The 18,641-nt window shown below is 43.2% G+C and overlaps 1 protein-coding gene across 1 annotated transcript in view; it reads left to right on the forward strand.

The window, feature by feature from the left end:
- Nucleotides 1–18,150, forward strand: part of CNGB3 (cyclic nucleotide gated channel subunit beta 3) — a 153,289-nt gene extending 135,139 nt beyond the window's left edge. The window contains exons 15-17 of the mRNA XM_040992883.1: nucleotides 15,095–15,241; nucleotides 15,788–15,959; nucleotides 17,869–18,150. Coding sequence (XP_040848817.1) covers nucleotides 15,095–15,241; nucleotides 15,788–15,959; nucleotides 17,869–18,150 — 601 coding nt within the window. The remainder of the gene's footprint in view (nucleotides 1–15,094; nucleotides 15,242–15,787; nucleotides 15,960–17,868) is intronic.
- Nucleotides 18,151–18,641: the final 491 nt, after the last annotated feature.

An 18,641-nucleotide genomic window follows, 5' to 3' on the forward strand; every position in this document is an offset into this window, starting at 1 on the left:
CTGAGTCATTAAAATATAACAACTAGAACGTGCCCCTCTTCATAGCACCAGAGTTACACAGTAAGTGATTATTTTTCTTGACATTTTGTTCCCATCAATGATAGTTTTCAAGGACAGGTGTTTGGCCAAGTGATTAAGATGCCAGTCAAGATACCCATGACCCATATGGATTCTATTTCTGGCTTTTGCTCTTCGCTCCATCCTCCTGCTCATGCCTATGGTGGCAGGCAGCAGTTACTGTGTTCTTATCACTCCACGAGAGACCTAGAGTGTGTCCCCACCCAGCTTTGGCCTTGGCCTAGCCCTAGTTGTTGGAGCATTTGTGAAGTGAACCGATGAGTGGGAAGACTCTTTTTTTTTCTCTGTATCATTCTTTTTCTCTCTGCCTCTCAGCTTACGGAGGAAAGATTTGCAGAAGGGATTCAGCAATGGTCAGTTAACCAAAATCGATGAGATTAGGTAAAAACAAAGCTTTGCTGAGGACCCTCTACAATACAGTGGCCTCAAAGAAAGCCATGCATTGTTCCTCGGCCAGGCTCGGTGCTCATCATGAGGGTGCAATGGTGAACAAGAAACAACGGCTTCTCTTAAGGTCCTTATAAAACAAGACAAATAATAAGCAGAGAACTTTAACACCATGGAATTCAATGTACAGATTGCATGCAAGGACATAGGCAGAGAAATCCATGAAGCAGAAAAGTTTCACAAGGACCACTGTGCTGTTGGGTTTGGCAACTTCTTGAAACTATCCGGGTACCTAAAACAGAATCATCAGTGCTACTTAAATAATGTGGGATATGATAACTTGTAAAAACCCATCAGGCCTGGCAGCCACTTCAGTGTGGCATATGAAGGATTGTTTATATAAGGTTTATAGTTGGGCAAAATATATGCTCTACAAATGTCTGTAGATATCTTAACCCCAGATCCTGTGAATATATCTTATTTAGAAAAAGGTGTTGGAGCCCAGTGCCATTGCCTAGTGGCTAAAGTCCTCGCCTTGTAAACTCCCTGCCTATGACCTGGGAAAGCAGTCAAGGACAGCCCAAAGCCTTGGGAACCTGCACCCATATGGGAGAACTGAAAGAAGCTCCTAGTACCCAGCTTTGGATTAGCTCAGCTCCAGCCATTGCTGCCATTTGAGGAGTGAACCAGCAGGTGGAGGATTTTTCTCTGTGTCTCCTTTTCTCTGTAATTTTCTGCTTTTCCAATTAATAATAATAATAATAATAAATCTTTTAAAAAAAAACAGAGAAAAAGAAAAAGGTCCTGGATATATTTATAAGGATCTCGAGATGGAATCATCCTGAGTTATCTGGAAAGGGCTCGTAGCCAATGACAAATGTCCTTATGAAAAACAGAAGAGAAAATCAGATGAAGACGTAGATTAAAATTACCATTATACAGCTGCAGCCAAGAAATATTTGCAGCTTCCAGAAGCTAGAAGCAAGAAAGGATTTCCTGACATAGTCTTTCCAGCAAGGACAACCATGATTTGGGACTTCTGGCCCCCAGAACTGTGCCAGAATACCATCTGTGATGGCAGGCCACTTGCTCTGTGCTATGTTGCCATGAGTTGCTTGATCACAACAGAGTCTTTAGACTTGAAATCTTGCTGAAGTAAAGGACATGTTTGATATCTCCCTCTACTTCACCCTCTGTGGTCAGTTCACCTCCAAGATTTGTCAATCTCACCTCCTACGTGTGCCTCCAGTCATTTGCATCTTCCCTTATGTATAGTAATAGAAATTAGAAAACAACCTTGCTGATGGTAAATATCAATAACACTATCAATAACTATCATGCTTCTATTGCTATTATTTTTTAAATATGTACTTATGTACTTAAAAGACAAAATTACAGAGAAAAATAGATAGGGAAAAAGAGGTTATCTAACTGGTGGTTCATTTCCCAAATGGCCATGGTAGCCAGAGCTAGGCAAGGCTGAAGGCAGAAGCTTGGACCTCTATCACGGTCTCCCCCATGGGTGGCAGTACTTGGCCGGTCCTCAGCCACTTTCCCAGGTGTATTACCAGGAAACTGTACCACAACTGAAGCGCTCATGTCTTGAACTGGCACCCACAGCACATGCTAGCATCACAGGAAGCCGCTTAACCCGCCGTGTCACAATGGCAGCTCTGTGTCATACAGTGTCCACTAACTGAAATCCTTTGGACTAATATTTCATATACATCACATTTCTTAAAAGATTTGTAGATGTATAATGAGCTGTCTTGGAGAGGTGCCCCAATTCTGAAAGCAAAGCTTAAGTTTTCTATCTACTTTATGCACACAGATTGAAGGTGATTTTATCCACTATTTTTAGTGTACCTCGTTTTGACTGAGATCCATCAGCTGAAGTTAAGTGTGGAATTTTCCACTGTGGTATCATGTTGGTGTTCAAGACAGTTTCGTACTGCTGATTTTCAGAGTAGTGATGCCCATCCTCTCTCTGTTGATCTGTCTGTCCTCATGATATCCCACACAACACCACTCCTAGGTTACAAACAACTTGAAGAGAGATAACCACCATCTTGACAACCCCAGAATCATCATCACCCCAGTTCCTAGCTCCTTTTGAAACTTTTTCCCTTTTTGTCTTGGTTTCACAGTGAATTATCTTTCCATGCATGATTGATGTCCAGAACACACAAACACACAGACAACAAGAGATCTATAAAATCCCACTTGGGAAATGCAATGCTCAAGAAAGTTCCACATCTAGAATACATTGATTTGTCCTTCCTTCTCTATCCATCCAACAACTCTTTCTGAACCGTACCTGAAAGTGGCTCACACAGCCCCTACCAGGGATGCTATTTGAATAATTGTATCCATAATAAAAATGAGACATTTTCTACCATATCACAGAATAGCTTCTTAATAAGTCTTTCAGGAAATGCTTCTTTTAAGATTTTGTGTGCCTGGCACAGTGGCCTAGCAACTAAAGTTCTTGACTTGAATACCGGGATTCCATATGGGCACTGGCTTGTATCCCAGCAGCCCTGCTTCCCATCCAGCTTTCTGCTTGTGGCCTGGGAAACCAGTTGAGGATGGCCCACAGCCTTGGGACTCTGAACCCGCGGGGAAGACCCAGAAGAAGCTGCGGGCTGCTGGCTTTGGATTGGCTCAACTTTATTTATTTATGTGAGAAGCAGAATAAGAGAGAGGCAAAGACGGAGAGAATTCCCAGCTGCTGGTTCACTCCCCAAATGACCCCAACAACTAGGTCTAGGTCCAAGCACTCGGGCTGCTTTCCCTGGTAAGTTAGCAGGGAGCTGCATCCGAAGTGGAGCAACAAAACTAAAAGCAGCATTGTGATACGGGTTGTCAGTGTCACAGGTGGCAGCTTAACTCACTGCATCACAGCACTAGCCAGACTGTGTTTAAAACACAAGAATGGATTTATTTTCATATTATGGAAATCTTTTTATACTTTAAAAAAAGTCTTTCAAACCTTAAGCCAAATTTGAAATCTTCCATGGTAAAGTTTGCCTTTTTGTTTGAGCCCTGCTTACTGGCCCCATTCTTATTGCTCTTGTGTAGTCCTATATTCAGTTGGTTCTCTTATATTTTGCCTTTAGAAATGTTTTCTCAATACAGTAACTCAGCTACAAAGAGCTGTGCAGGTTGTACTCTGCACAAATCTAAGGGGCTTTAAGTACATTATAGGTAGTTTTTGCAGCATACAATTTGTAATGGCATGTATTACAGCCCCAGAAAAAGCTTGGGGATATTCTGACTACAGAAAAAAAATGGGAAAAAAATGCTAATACATATATTCATATGTTATATATGCTATCATATGTGTGTGTGCATTACACAAAATTACTTTTCAAAACTTTGTGTAGAAGGAATTTAAAAATAGTTTATTTTGCCACAGAGGAAAAAGACCTTTGAAATTCAGACATAGTTTATTCATGATATATACTTCTCACAGAGTTTTTGAACATCTCTGAAATGGATTTTAATTATTTTGCACTAAAATGTTTCAATTCCATTTTCCACATTTTGCAGTATCATATATATATATATATATATAGTTGCATATGTAAAGCTCTAGGTTGCTATTTGTTCCTGACATTTACAGAATTTTGCACATACTTTTTCTCACACATGATCTCTGAGTATACTGTCTGTGACATTCACACAACTGTTTTTGTTCACTCACCCACTTCGGGCACACCAGTACAAAGCGAGTGGTTTAATAACCAGTTCTACACAACCAATTAAAATTTAAAACTGCTCAGCGAGTGGTCTTCCCTAATTATACCTTCTTCATAATTGAATCTCAGGAGTTTACTAACCGCTATTTCTTCTCAAAGATGCCTGTACTCGGTACAAAAGATGACCTTGTTTCCTACAGAAGAGATCAGCAATCTGTTCACAGACCCAGGCAGTGTTAGAATCCTCTGCCTACCAAGCCTGCATTCTTTCAAAATATCTTCGTGCTTGATTTTCCTTTTCCCCTAATTCTCCTCACTGTTGTAAACATATGGTAGGCGTCTCTATATATTTACATAATTGGAATAAAAACCAGAAAAGTCCTTGAACTGCAGCCTAAGGTCACAGCAAATAAATGGGGGTCTAGAATTAGAACAGATTCTTTTGTTTCCCAGGCCATTGCTCTATTCACTCCTCTTTTTGGACATGTGGACAAGTAACATTAACCTCAACTCGTTCTCCATCATGACCCTTTCAGAAATCCTATGTGGAAATGGAAATATTTAAGGACCTTTTTTTACTAAGCTATGCAATGAGTGGAACTTTCCATTGGTAGAATGCTAGAGAAGCATTTTGTGGACAAGAAGGCAGGGGGAAGGGGAGATGCTATTTTAAACATTGCTGAGAGAGTTTGGGCAAGTTCCATCTGGCTGACTGCTTCTTCCGTTCAAAAACTCATCAAGCACTCCAAATGTGTAACCTGTAGGCAAGTTTAATTAAAGCTTGAGAAATCTCCAAATAACCTGACATTTAAATATGTTATTTCTGTTCTTCTCTGATAGTCTGACAGACACAGGCATCCTCAGGTTCAAATCAAGCTCTTCAGTGCCATCCAGCAGTGCCTCACTCCTGGGTTACTCTGTATCCAAGGCTTCAGGAATGTGAATGAAACTGATTCATCCAATCACTGTTTTTGAAATAGCAACACCCATTTCACAGAGGGATAGGCAAACAAGAAATGGGTAAAAAATAAAAATGATTGCACTGATCACTAGATAGATGTATAGATACACTCAATGCATACATGGAGACAGACACATACACAGGTCAAAGGTCACTTCTTTTGTCTTCTCTAGCAAATGCAGAACTTAGGAAAGAATCAAATAAATAGCTTTTCTAATCATTAAACAAAAAACTGAAATGTAAAATCGTCAAACATTAAATATGTTGAATAGGTTTTTCATGGTAAAAGTTCAGTGTTAGTTCTTTCTTACAGCAGATTTTTTCCATAGTAAGATGAGTAGCATTAACACAGCCAACCTTAAGAAGTCCAAAGACATGTTTTTGTCTTGGAGGGGTGAGTCCGTTCTTAAGGAGACTGGAGAATAAATGTATGTGATTAGATATTGAGTAACTGCACCATTTGATTACAGCCCTCCACCTTCACCTTTAGTGCAAATATATAAAGTAAGTGGCAAAGTTTGATGCTGTGCAATGACTTTAGATTAACTTCTCTCCTGTCCTTTCCTTCCTGCTTCAGTTTTAATTGCATATTTTTATGATTGAGGCTTTTCTTTCTTAGCCTAACAATTATTCAGAAGTTTAGTAATTGCCCAAAAGTTTTCTTTCTTTCTTTCTTTTTTTTTTTTTTAGTGGGTAATACCATTGTTTCCATGCTAGTATAATCATTTTTCCCTGTATCTGGGGTTAGGGCAGTAACAAAGGGAAAACCCTACCCAACCTCCCACCCATCCCCGATCCCCAACAGGAGGCATGCTCCAAGGGTCCTGCTCAAACAGTTTTGATAGTTCATCAGTTCTGGATTGCTGCCAATCTCACAGTTCCAATCGCAATGAAACCTATTCAGAGTCCACTGGCTGACAGTCTCTTCATGGTTGGGGTTCCAAGATCAGCAGTTCAGTTGGAGGGATCGCCAAAGAAACTTCATCTGAGATGATCCCAGATCTGATTCTTGCGTGAGTTTGCTAGTACAGACTCCAACACCGTCCATCACACGAATCAGCTTATGCACATGCTGGTCGTTGCGATTGCTGGGTCCGTTCTGTTTCTAGCCCTGTCTTCCACTTGAACCAATGGGTGTTGTAGTCCAGCTCGATCCTACCCATTTCATACTTGGTCCTCATACAAACCAGTTGGAGCTGCAGCCTAGCTGGGGTGACTCCCCAAACCTCTACCAGTTCTGCCCCCTACCCTGGTTCCCATGCTTGCCAATATGTACCGCAGGCTTGACCAGTCTGTCCCACATCCCATTTAGCTCTCGCACATGTCAATGGACATTGAAGCCTCGTTCAACCCAACCAACCTATTATTCAGCCCATACACCCATTGGCAGGTGCCTTTCTGTCTAGCCACCCCTGCCCCTATCCTGGTTTTCATGCTGTCCAGTGAGGGTGGTAACCCTGAGGGAGGTGCCCACTATTTCCCTACGAGGCCATACCCACTCCCAGATTATGCAGTCTCCAGGTGCTTCTGGCATTTGACTTGACAGAATTAGCTCCCAGTACCAGCCTCTGCCAGCTAATGCTGCGGCTAAGCCCAAACAACCCTCAACCACTCTAATTTTTGCTTGCACCAGCCGGAACAGTCAGCCCACCGTGGCCCTTCCCTTCTCTAGCTCACATGAGGCCCCCAGGTGTTATAGCCCTGCCTAGTCTGATCTGCACCCATCCTGACTCATGCTTTCCAGTGGCAGTAGTTGTCCAGCAGGGGAGCCCACGTTCCCCTGTCGGCTTTGCCTCCTCCCCGTGATTATCACATGTGCTGTTTGGGCGCTGCAATCACATCTGGTATGGCTCATCTCACCTTGGCATTACTTGTTGTGTACTGGTATGTGTTGCAACCAAACCTGGTTCGACCCACACTCTGTTCTGGTGCTCGGGTTCACCAGTAGGTAATGTGAACAGGTTCAGCCTGGTCTGCCCCCAACCCATGCCACGTGTATGCCAGTGGGATAATTTCCATTGCCTATTCTGGGTTGTTCCCTTTTGTGCTTCTTGCGCTTACCTGCAGGGTCTGTGTCCTGCCAGAGAAGTTGCCCAGGCTCCTCCATCAGAACCTCTCCCAATGCCAGTTTTTGTGCATACCAGTGGGTCCATGAGCCAGCCCTACTCAGTTCACCTCCTGTCCTAGCAGGAACAGTGGCTTTTCCTGACTAGCCTTCAACCCAATCTGGTTCTTGTTGTTAGATGTTTCAGCCTAGCCATGGCTTGTCTATACCCCCATACAGCTCACACATGGTTCAGTAAGGGCTGAGACCTAGCCTAGTCTGTCACACATCTCTCCCTGGTCCTCCAGAGCACCAGATGGTGTTGGAGTCTGGCCTGGCTTGGTGCTTCCAGTCCCAATACACACTTGTGCCAAGTGAGATTACAATTGTATCCTGATCAGAATGCAGCCCCAATTCCAGCCCATGCACTCCTTGGTAGGAAACTCAACCCAGCTAGGGTGTCCCCTTAGTTCCCCAACTGGGCCTATTCCCAGCCTTAGATCATGTGCAGGCCGGAGGTTGCTCTGTCTCAGCTTGGCAGAGCCCCTCACTTGTCCTGGCCCCTTGGATGCTGTAGCTTAGTGCCTCTGCCTCACGCAGATCAAAAGGTGCAAGGACCTACATGGCATGACCTGTGCTCCAACCTGATTTCTGTTGTTTCTTGTGAGTTAAGATTTGTTCAGCCCTGCCCATTTTGCCCCCTTCCAGTGGCAGCCCGGCCCACCCCACATCCTCTTTAAGGATGCACATTCGGGTGGTGCTGCCTTGACCTACCCTGACTGTTGTGGGTTCCTTTACCCATGAGAGGTGGCAGGTGGCAGGTGGCATGGTCACACCTAGCTTAGACCATTGCAACCACAGCTTGCGAGCTAACTAGGGGAACTTGTATTCCAGAGGGTTGGGCTCACACAACCCCACAGAGTCTACCCCGAGACCAAGTTCTCTTGCATGCTGGATAGGGTCTTGATCCTGCCAAATGTGACCACTCCACAACTCCAGCACCCAGTTGGGTAATGGTACCTAACACTGCCAAAGAGGCTACCATCAATAGCTTTAGTGTGGGCTAGTGTGTGGCGATCAGTGATGTTCTATGCTAACAGCCCATCTCTGTATTCCTAATTGAGCTGTTGCATCTGTCTAACTCAAATTATCTTCTGGATTCTTCCCTCCAAACCACCAGGTCTTGGTCCCCACACATGCCTGAATCTTTCATGACCCTGTCACTGAGAATACCCAAAAATTCACTTCTCGCCTACACTCAAACTGGCTTTAGTCATGAGTGTCCCCAGGCAGCAACTACATATCTTAAAAACCCCAGAGTTCGCCACCTGGTGGCCAGCAGGCAAAGCCTGACACCAGTTGATGCACTGGCTGCCCTGGGGGAGGCCGAGGACTCGTTCACTGCCTTGTGGCATTGTCTTTGGCATGAGTCCCCAGCATTGGGCCCGAGACCCGGCAGGGGCATCCTCCACAGTCGCCACACTGCAGGGAGCAGCGAATACCCCTAACCCCAAGGCCCGAACCCCTCCTAAACTCTGCCCAAAGGTTTTCAAGGTGTAAGTTCAACGACTTTAAGGTCTCTTTCACACAACACTCAACCACCTCACATGTAGTACAAGTAACAGAATCTCCCAGTGCTGTCCTCCAGGTCCTTATTATACTTTTGTCTTTCATTTCATCCTCCCCAAATGCTCTAATTACCCAATATATTGCTACTGTTTTTTAAAAGATTTATTTCTTTTACTTGGAAGTCAGAGTTACAGAGAGCATGAGAGACAGAAACCTTCCAAGGTGCAATTGAGTCCAGAGCCAGGAGCCAGGAGCTCCTTCCAAGTCTCCCATGGGGGTGCAGTGGCGCAAGGACTTGGGCCAGTCTCTGTTACTTTCCCAGGGCATTAGCAAGAAGACAGACCAGAAGTACAGCAACAAGGACTATAACTGGCATCCATGTGGGTTGTTGCTTCCACATCTTGAGAATTAGCTTACTATACAACTGTTCTGGTCCCCTGTTGTTGCTTAAAAAGATACCTTTCATGTCAATTAAATATATATGTATGTATTATTTTGCTATCATTTAGCCTGATTTTCCTCCTTTGTTTATGGAGATGTAGGTTATAACTTTTTTTTTCCCCTGTAAAACTGCTTCTAACATTTTTTTTCAAGGTAAGTGTGTTATAGTGATGGATTTCTGAGTTTTCCTTTTCTGAGTTTCTCATTACTTTTTTTTTTTTTTTGGTAAGCCAGGTATAGAGAGAGGAGGAGAGATAGAGAGAAAGATCTTCCATCCACTGATTCACTCCCCAAGCGGCCACAACAGCCAGAGCTGAGCTGATCCAAAGCCAGCAGCCTACACCTCTTCTGGGTCTCCCACACAGGTGCAGGGTCCCAAGGCTTTGGGCCATCCTCAACTGCTTTCCCAGGCCACAAGCAGGGAGCTGGATGGGAAGCAGGACTGCCAGGATTAGAATCGGCACCCATATGGGTTCCCGGTGCATGCAAAGCAATGACTTTAACCACTAGGCTACTGCACCAGGCCCTCTCATTGACTTTTGAAGGATAATTTTACTGCATGCATAATTTAAGGATGGTAATTTTTTCCGACAACATTTTAAATGTTTTGCTTTTTTTCTTGATTGCATGATTTCTGAGGAACAATCTTCCATAATTCTTTTCAATGTCTATTCCTGGAGTATTCTCTCACCTCCCCCTCTGGATTCCTTCTAAATTCTCTCTTTGGATTCCTGCAGTAAGAATGTGGGCTACTTTTCCCACTTGATGCCGTACAATCTTGTTTCCACATCTGCTCTCCCTTCCTTCCGGATTCTGACTACACGTATGTTGCTTTCAACATTAGTGCCGTTTCCCACGATCAGTTCCCTTCATTCCTCCGCATTGCGGTCTAGAATGTTTCTAATGATACATCTTCCAGTTCACTGTTTCTTGAAGAGGCTGAGTGAGAAAGAGAGAGAAAGAAGAGAAGGGAAAAGAGAGATCTCCCATCTACTGATTCACTCCTTACATTCCTCAGCAGCCAGGTCTAGACCAAAAAGCAGCCAGGAGCAAGGAACTGCATCCAGCATTCCCACAGGGGCTGCAGGGGCTCGTGTACTTGGGCCATTTTGCTTGCCTTCCCGGGAGTATGGCAGAAAGCTGGATCAGAAGCACAACAGCAGGGACTTAAGCAGCACTCCGGTGTGGGACTCTGGCATAGGCAGTGGCTGAACTCCCAGCAGCACAGTGTAGCCCTGCCTCTTTCTTTCCTGGGCCTACCCAGTCTATGGATGAGCCCATCAAAAGTTTGCTCGATTATGCTACACCGATACTCATTTCTAGCACTTCTTTTGGATTCTTTCTGAAAATTTCTCTCTCTCCATGTACATCATCTGTTCTTTCATGTTCTTACTTTTTCCCTTTATTTTATTTAACGCTGGAGTCAGATTTTTAAAACTCCTGGCCTAATAATTAAAACATCTATGTCATACCTCCAATCTACTCCTGTTGCTAGTTTTTTGTCTCCACACTGTGTTCATTCTTGACTTTTAGCATTTCTTGTAAAATTTGAAATTGCTAAAAATGGGAAGGGAAGTAAACAGCCATTTCGTGTGAAATTTTAATGCTAATTTGGCTAGGAGTTGGGTCATGTTTACTGTTTTAACTATAGGTGCCAACAGCTTCAAATTCCTCCTGGGTTCCTGTTTTTCTCTCCTCTGTCAATTTTGGGCTTCCCTAAATATTCCTCTTCATAAAGTCTTCACCTTTTGGATGGATCCAGCTATAAACCACTGTTACGCAATAGGCCTGTCAGCACTGGTGAGGTGTAGAAAGAGAAAATCCACAATCGCTAAAATTGGATCACTTCGGGTATAGGTGCTTACGTTGTAACCTTCACCCAAGTTTCTTTTCTCTTTTTAAAGATTCATTTGTTTTTATTGGAAAGGCAGGTTTCCAGAGAGAAGGAGAGAAAGAAAGATCCTGCATCCACTGGTTCACTTGCCACGTGGCTGCAAAGACCAGAGCTGAGCCGATCCAAAGCCAGGAGCCAGGAGCCAGGAGCCTCCTCGTGAGGTCCCCATGCAGGTGCAGGGTCCCAAGGCTTTGGGCTGTCCTCTGTTGCCCTCAGGTTGGACAGGAAGGATTGAGAAGTTACAGTAGGAAAGTTTTCATCCCTCAAGTAGAACAAATTTGTGACAACATGTTTTTTGTGAATTCTGTGGCTGTGTTGGAGTGTATCTCACAATGATTAGCCTTTCTACCCCTGTTGGTCTCAGCAGGGACCATTTCTTACCTGTTCACCTCAAAAAATCACTGGGATTAATGGCAGTGAAAAGCCATGGAAGTATGAGCATTCCCTTAAGTGTGGACCCCAAGAGCCACACTCAGCATCCAACAAATCATGATAATTATCACTCAAGGGGACTTAAAACTTGGGACTGCAGAGGCTTCTGCCCTGCCCACAGACCTGACTGCGGTTTTATACATTGAACTATCTCTCCAGATTTTCAGATAGCCATTTGCCCCGTGATCCGAGTTCTCCAGTGGATCCAAGAAAAGTAACGAATCTTTCATGCATCAGCTCTTTCTTTTTTTATTTAAGATGTATTTATTTTTATTGGAAAGTCGGATATACAGAGAAGAGGAGAGACAGCGAGGAAGATCTTCCGTCGGATGGTTCACTCCCCATGCTGCCACAATGGCAAGCACTGAGCCGATCCAAAGCCAGGAGCCAGGAGTTCTTCCAGGTCTCCCATGTGGGTTCAAAGTCCCAAGGCTTTGGGCCGTCCTCGACTGCTTTCCCAGGCCACAAGCAGGGAGCTGGATGGGAAGCAGGGTAGCCGGGATTAGAACCAGTGCCCATATGGGATCCCGGAGCATGCAAGGCGAGGACTTTAGCCACTATGCTATTGTGGCAGTCCCAGTTTTTTCTTAAAAGAAAAGGATCAATGACTTCCAACCTTTTGACATATTAGAGCTGAAACTATTCATTAGCTTTTCTTAACTATTAATAGCCAACTGGAATCTCTTCTCACTACAAGAATAGGAAGAGGTGTTCTCGCCATCTGATACAGTTTTTCAGGCATGGGCCTCATGCAGCCTTTCATCTTCTTTCTCCTAATGATCAGAGGCTCTCCCTGTCCTTTTGCTACAGCAAAATGATGCAAACTTGGGCCCAGCTCAGTAGCCTAGTGGCTAAAGTCCTCACTTTGCAAGTGCCAGGATCCCATATGGGTGTTGGTTCTAACCCCAGCAGTCCCACTTCCCATCCGGCTCCCTGCCTGTGGCCTGGGAAAGCAGTCAAGGACAGCCCAAAGCCTTGGAACATTGCAACCGCACTGCAGACCTGGAGGAAGTTCCTGGCTTCTGGCTTTGAATCAGCTCGACTCTGGCCACTGCAGCCACTTGGGGAGTGAACCAGTGGAGAGAAGATCTTTCTCTCTCTGTATATCTCCCTATCCAATACAAATTGTAAATAAACCTTTTTTTTAAATTTCTTGTCTCATATAAGCATTTGGTAAGAATTTGGATACTTTCTGGAAGACCCAAATACCTGACTGAAGTGAGCTTTTTAATGCACAATTTTGGGGGGAAAAGCAAACCAGGAGCTAATAATGAGAAGGTGGGAACAGGATATTCAAACAGCCAGGATCTAATCCTATCTAGCTTGCTCAAAACAAAAGCCATCAGGAGAGAGTAAATGGCAGTTTCTTTTTTTGGTCTTGTGATAAGCCTGGACATTCCAACAGACATTCCAATAGGGACTCCACCTAACTGCATGTCACATGTGCAATACCACATGTTTGCCTTAATGTAAGATGAAATGATGTCAATATGAAAAATAGTACCTGTAAAATGTAATATTATCTCAACCTCAAATAACCTATCCCACATGCAATAAGATATTGTGAAGTAACCAATGAACCAACAATCAATGTGAGTCAGACTGCTTATGATCTACATCAAAGAACTGTAAAACCTAATATACGTTTAGTACCCTATGCTATTTTGTAATGGGGCAGGAGAACAGAGAAATCTTCCATCTCCCTAGAATGTGTGAGGAAGATGTGAAACACAACCTACCAGGATCATAACCGGTAACTCATAGACAACAGACTCAAATCAGCATTAGACAATAGTTAAACTACAAAGACATATAGGGAGAATCAAGTGATCCTGACAACCTCTTAACAGGAGATCATATGCACAGAGCGGGGGGGGGGGACTACAGAGTGGAGCAGGGGGACAGAAGGAGGCTTGTATCCCAACCCTGAAGACTCCCGGATCCTCACCAAGAACTATCAGTACAAGCACCAAGGACTACATCCCAACTACAAGGAGGCCACGGGGAATTGGAGTGCCTTTGGAGGCTGAGAACTCTGAGGTCATCCACTCCTGCTTGGATCTACCACATGGAATGGAAGAAGTCCAAATCCTTCCTCGCAGGGTCCAAGGGCATCAGAACAACAGCCAGGAGCCCTGAGCAGTCCACAGAAACAGAAGAACAGTAAACTTCCTTCGAGACTAGGGAGGGGAGCTCTCTCTGGTCCTCGCTTTGTTCCAACTTTGGGTCCCCATCACCTCTGGCAATGACCATCAGGATCGCTCCAGAGACCCCTCAAAACAAAGTAACAAACAACAAACAAAAAAATCTAGAATAGATGGAGAACAGCAAGGAAAGCTTAGAACCAGACAGGAATCAGCATGGATTCACTTATACGTTACTAGGTAGGACACGAAGATTATTACTCCTTACTAGGGTATTGAAGATTTCTCTGCACACACCTCCTAAAACTGTTCTGCACCTAAACTGTTGACATATGTCTTGTTAGAGTTATAGAGTTAGACTACCTGAAAAACAGCCAGGTTCAGCAAAATCATGTTTCAACACTAAAAACTGCTAAATACTAAAATTAAATAGACATGAGACAGCTGAATAGTAACCTGTAGCCATTTTAAGGTGTATAGAACCAGGTTGCATATAAACTAAAATTGAAATGTCAATGAAGAAGTCACAGGATGTGGTTAAGAACTTGCATTTCTTTTTTAACATATTGGTTACTCAATACTATGTCAATTAATTCCATAACATTATAAATTGTTGCTGATGTTATGTTGGGGCTTTTATTTTTTTTTAAGATTTATTTACTTATTGGAAAGTCAGATACACAGAGAGGAGGAGAGACAGAGAGGAAGATCTTCCATCGGATGATTCACTCCTCAAGTAACCACAATGGCCAGTGCTGCACCAATCCAAAACCAGGAGCCAGGAACCTCCTCCAGGTCTCCCACATGGGTGCAGGGTCCCAAGGCTTTGGGCCGTCCTCCACTGCTTTCTCAGGCCACAAACAGGGAGCTGGATGGGAAGTGGAACTGCCGGGATTAGAACCAGCACCCATATGGGATCCCGGTGTGTTCAAGGCGAGGACTTTTGCTGCTAGGCCACACCGCCAGGCCCTATGTTGGGGCTTTTAATTGATTGGGATGATACTCTGCCGGCTCTACCTTCAGACCAGAGATGGTCTCCCCAAGAAACCGTTGAATGTATCTGGACAATAAGATGCTGGACTCTATGCTTGGTATATGCTTGCAATGAAAGACTCTCAACTGAACTTGAATTGTGGTAATGCAACAAGGTGGAGGAATCCACCATGGGGGGAGGGTTTGGGGAGAGGTAGGGGGAATCCCAGTGCCTATAAAACTGTCACATAATGCAATGTAATTAATAATAATAATAATAAAAGAAACAAACATGCTGCAATAGTTGCCATGTCCATTACTGCCGTAATGCTCTGAATGAACACCCAAATCCTCATTGTCACTGAACCATCTCGGAGGCCTCACAAATGCTCACATTTGCTATCTGTTGTTTTAAGGGTTTCCATGATGAAAGGTGAAGCTGTGGCAATGACTCACTTTTCTCTCACACAGCCTTCTAGCAGCAGGAGGTGGAAACCGCCGAACTGCCAATGTGGTGGCCCACGGGTTTGCCAATCTCTTAACTCTGGACAAAAAGACTCTGCAATCAATTCTAGTGAATTATCCAGATTCTGAAAAGCTTCTCATGAAGAAAGCCAGGTATAACCCTTAAAACCCCATAAGAGATGAAACAAGTTGATTTTATCCTATAAAATCTGAGAGCAGCTCAATCATAATCATTTTCTCCATGAGATACACTTTTTTAAAAAGATGCATTTTTTGAAAAGGAGTTACAGAGATGAAGTGATAGAGAAAATGAGAGAGGACAGAGAGACCAACCCCTTCCATCCACTGATTCATTCCCAACTGGCTGAGGTGGCCTGCGCTGGGCCAGGCCAAGGGCAGGAGCCTGGAACACTCTCTGGGTCTACCAATGGGTAGTAAAGGACCTAATCATTGGAATACCTTCTACTTTCTCAGATGCATGACAGGGAGCTGGATTGGAGACAGAGCAGCAAAAACTCAAACTGGACTCGTGGGAACTTGGCATTGTGAGCAGCAGCTTAACGTTCTGCACCACGATGGCAATCCCTCCATGAGATACACTGCCTAAAGAATCATCGATGCAGGTGTCACTGTCACATCACAGATCTTGCAGGACATCTCCCTGAGCTGCCTAACACTGCTTTTCTTTCCTGTTCACAGAGTGCTTTTAAAGCAGGCGGGGAGGACCACAGAGCCAAGCCCCCCAAGAAAAGGACTTGCCTTTCTCTTCCCGCCAAAACAACAAACACCCAAAATGTTCAAAGCTCTCCTGGGAGGCTCTGGAACAGCAGATCTTGCAAGACTACTCAAACTGAAAATCGAACAAGCTCAGGTAACAAGGAAGGGCTAATGGAAAATCGTAATGGACAGAGCCCTGGCTTTAGCAGACAGTCTCCTGTTCTAATTCTGCTGTAGACACTGGCAGAATCTAGATTAATCTGGTGCTCATAACTACTGCTTTCTACATAACATTTCTCATGTGAACTGAATCATTATGTATTATCACATTTAATCCTCCAGGTCTATTACAGATGGCATATATATATATATACATATATCCTTATAAATATAATTTCTTACTATAAACTATACTCCATGATTATTAGTGGATTCTGTATTTACAAATCAACCTAATCAATGCAGTTTTTTTGTAACCCCCAAATTAATACTCATGGAGCCGTGGTGGTCATTCAAGAACAAGCACATGATGACGGACAAAACATTTAAGTTGGCTGATGCATACATTTGCAGCGAAGGTTGGACAAAGGACAGTTGCTTCAGATCTCACCTGTAAACAAATGATCCTTTGTAGCCTTATTTATTTATTTATTTATTTTGCCTAAGTGACGGTATTGTTTAAAATGGCCCCCAACCATAATGCTGACATACAATCTCATGTTCATAAGCAGAAAAGTGTGTGATGTGCCTCACAAAAATAAATAGATGAATATGTTAGATAAGCTTCATTCAGCCATTGGTTACAGTATTTTTATCCCTGGTTCCAATGTAATCAGCCACTAATTCTTCAAATTAAGTAACACGCCAAATTAAACAAGGTGTGTCTAAACAAAAATGTGGCAAAGTTATATATTGATCAGTTAACAAAGATGTGATACAGGCATATAAGCATCCAACCCTGTCCTCCCCCTGGAGCAATGCCTCAGCATTTGCTGTATATGCCAGGGTTATGGATAACCTGTAAAGATTTCCTGATTTCACCAACATGTCAGTAAGAAACATTTCTTTTTAATTTAACCCATGTATATTACACATAGCCTTACAGATAACATCCAGGTTCTTTATGTTACAGAAGAACAGACTGAGACCCAAATTCAGGAATTTATATAAGATCACAGTCACAGGACAAGAAAACCTGCTGCTCAGGTGTTCAGACGTCAGGCCTATACCCAGCTAGAAACTCAAGATATCATTGTTTCTCTCTCCTTTCTGTTTTTTGGAGACATTTTTTTCCTGATGTAGGAGAGGTCTATGGTACTTAGATTGTCATAAGACATTGACAAACAAAATAAACAGAAATTTCTGCTGTCTGAACCTAATCAGTACATTCTCTCAGAAACTGCAACAAATGAATAACTACACCTTTCGTAAAATAAGTACACAAAGCCTTATAAAATCAATCGCACGCAAGAGACTGAGACTTGATTGTCCCTTTTCAGCACACACAATCCTCGGGATATAGCGTAAAGCAAAATACTTCATTTACATCAACAAATGAATGATTTACAGAAAAAAAATATGAAGTCTTCAGAAGCTAGGAGTCAGTGGGTAGAAGAAGGTTCTACCTTCTTTATCTGTGCACCTTTGTACCTCGGGCAAAGCCTCTCTCAGGTTCGTGTTAAGCATCACCAGGAAAGAACAGAGTATATTTTTTATTACAGACATTTCTATAGATAATATAAAACACAAAATGTTTTCTTTTACGAAAATGACAGCACCAGCTCCCATGAACAATTAGAGATGTTTAGACCGAGATAAAAATAGATGAGGACCCATAGAAAGGGACAAAAAAAAAAATTTAATCCAGATTGATCCAGTGAGCCAAAGTCACAGTGCCGTTCTGCAGCAAATCCTGCCCAACGACAGCGGGAGGCACGGCAGACCCGATTCCATACTCAGCTCATTTTGCCTTGGCAGTCATTTTACCCACTGCATGCTAATTAAAAGAGTCTAATCTCTGTGACTCTGATTTCAATATGAATTGTTGTGACTGCTTCTTTCAGAAAAAAGATGAAAACCTCGGAAGAGAAGAGGGTGCTGGAAAAGAGCATGAAGATAAAGAAAATGAGGATGAAAATAAAGAAATCAAGCTGGCAGAGAAATCCCCAGACAGATCCAAAAGTAGGGCAAGTTCAAGCTCAGCAGAGGAAACACCCCCATCAATGAGAAAGGCGGTCTTATCCCGAGGAACTAGCGGCCGGTCACTCATCATCAGCATGGCTCATTCTGCTGAGGTCGGGGAAGAGATTCTGACTATTGAAGTCAAGGAAAAGGCTAAGCAATAAATGTTTGATATCTTTAGGTGTAATCTAGCTAGTTCCCAAAGACCTGGTACCCAGGGTTGCAGCTTAAATTAATGAGGGAAATGACCTCACCAGTCTCCTTGAGAAACCAGAAGTAATCCCTAGCTTAAATTTTAGGACTTATCCAAGTGTGTATCTTTATACAGTAATAATAAGATAATTTTAAAAATCCCTATTTTCCATTGTTATTAGTTTTGTGCAGTTGTTACTTTTGTTTTATAATTCAGTATCATATGCATACATACATATATATATCAATCATATATTCTCTTCTCATTTCTTTCCTGATGATGTGTCTTCCTTCCATTTTGACTAGCTTGGTTTTGGCTCCACCTCCCAACTGCATGACTCTTACCACTTACAAGTATAGAGACAACAAGATTATTAGTAAAATAGATCCATAGCTCACTAGTGAGTTGCTTCCCATTCAGCCAAAGTTATTGAGTCACCGAGGTATGGAACCAACCCAGCAG

This window comes from Ochotona curzoniae, unplaced genomic scaffold, assembly GCF_017591425.1.
Source record: "Ochotona curzoniae isolate NIBS_2020 unplaced genomic scaffold, NIBS_Ocur_1.0 contig_1071, whole genome shotgun sequence".
Lineage (NCBI taxonomy): Eukaryota > Metazoa > Chordata > Mammalia > Lagomorpha > Ochotonidae > Ochotona > Ochotona curzoniae.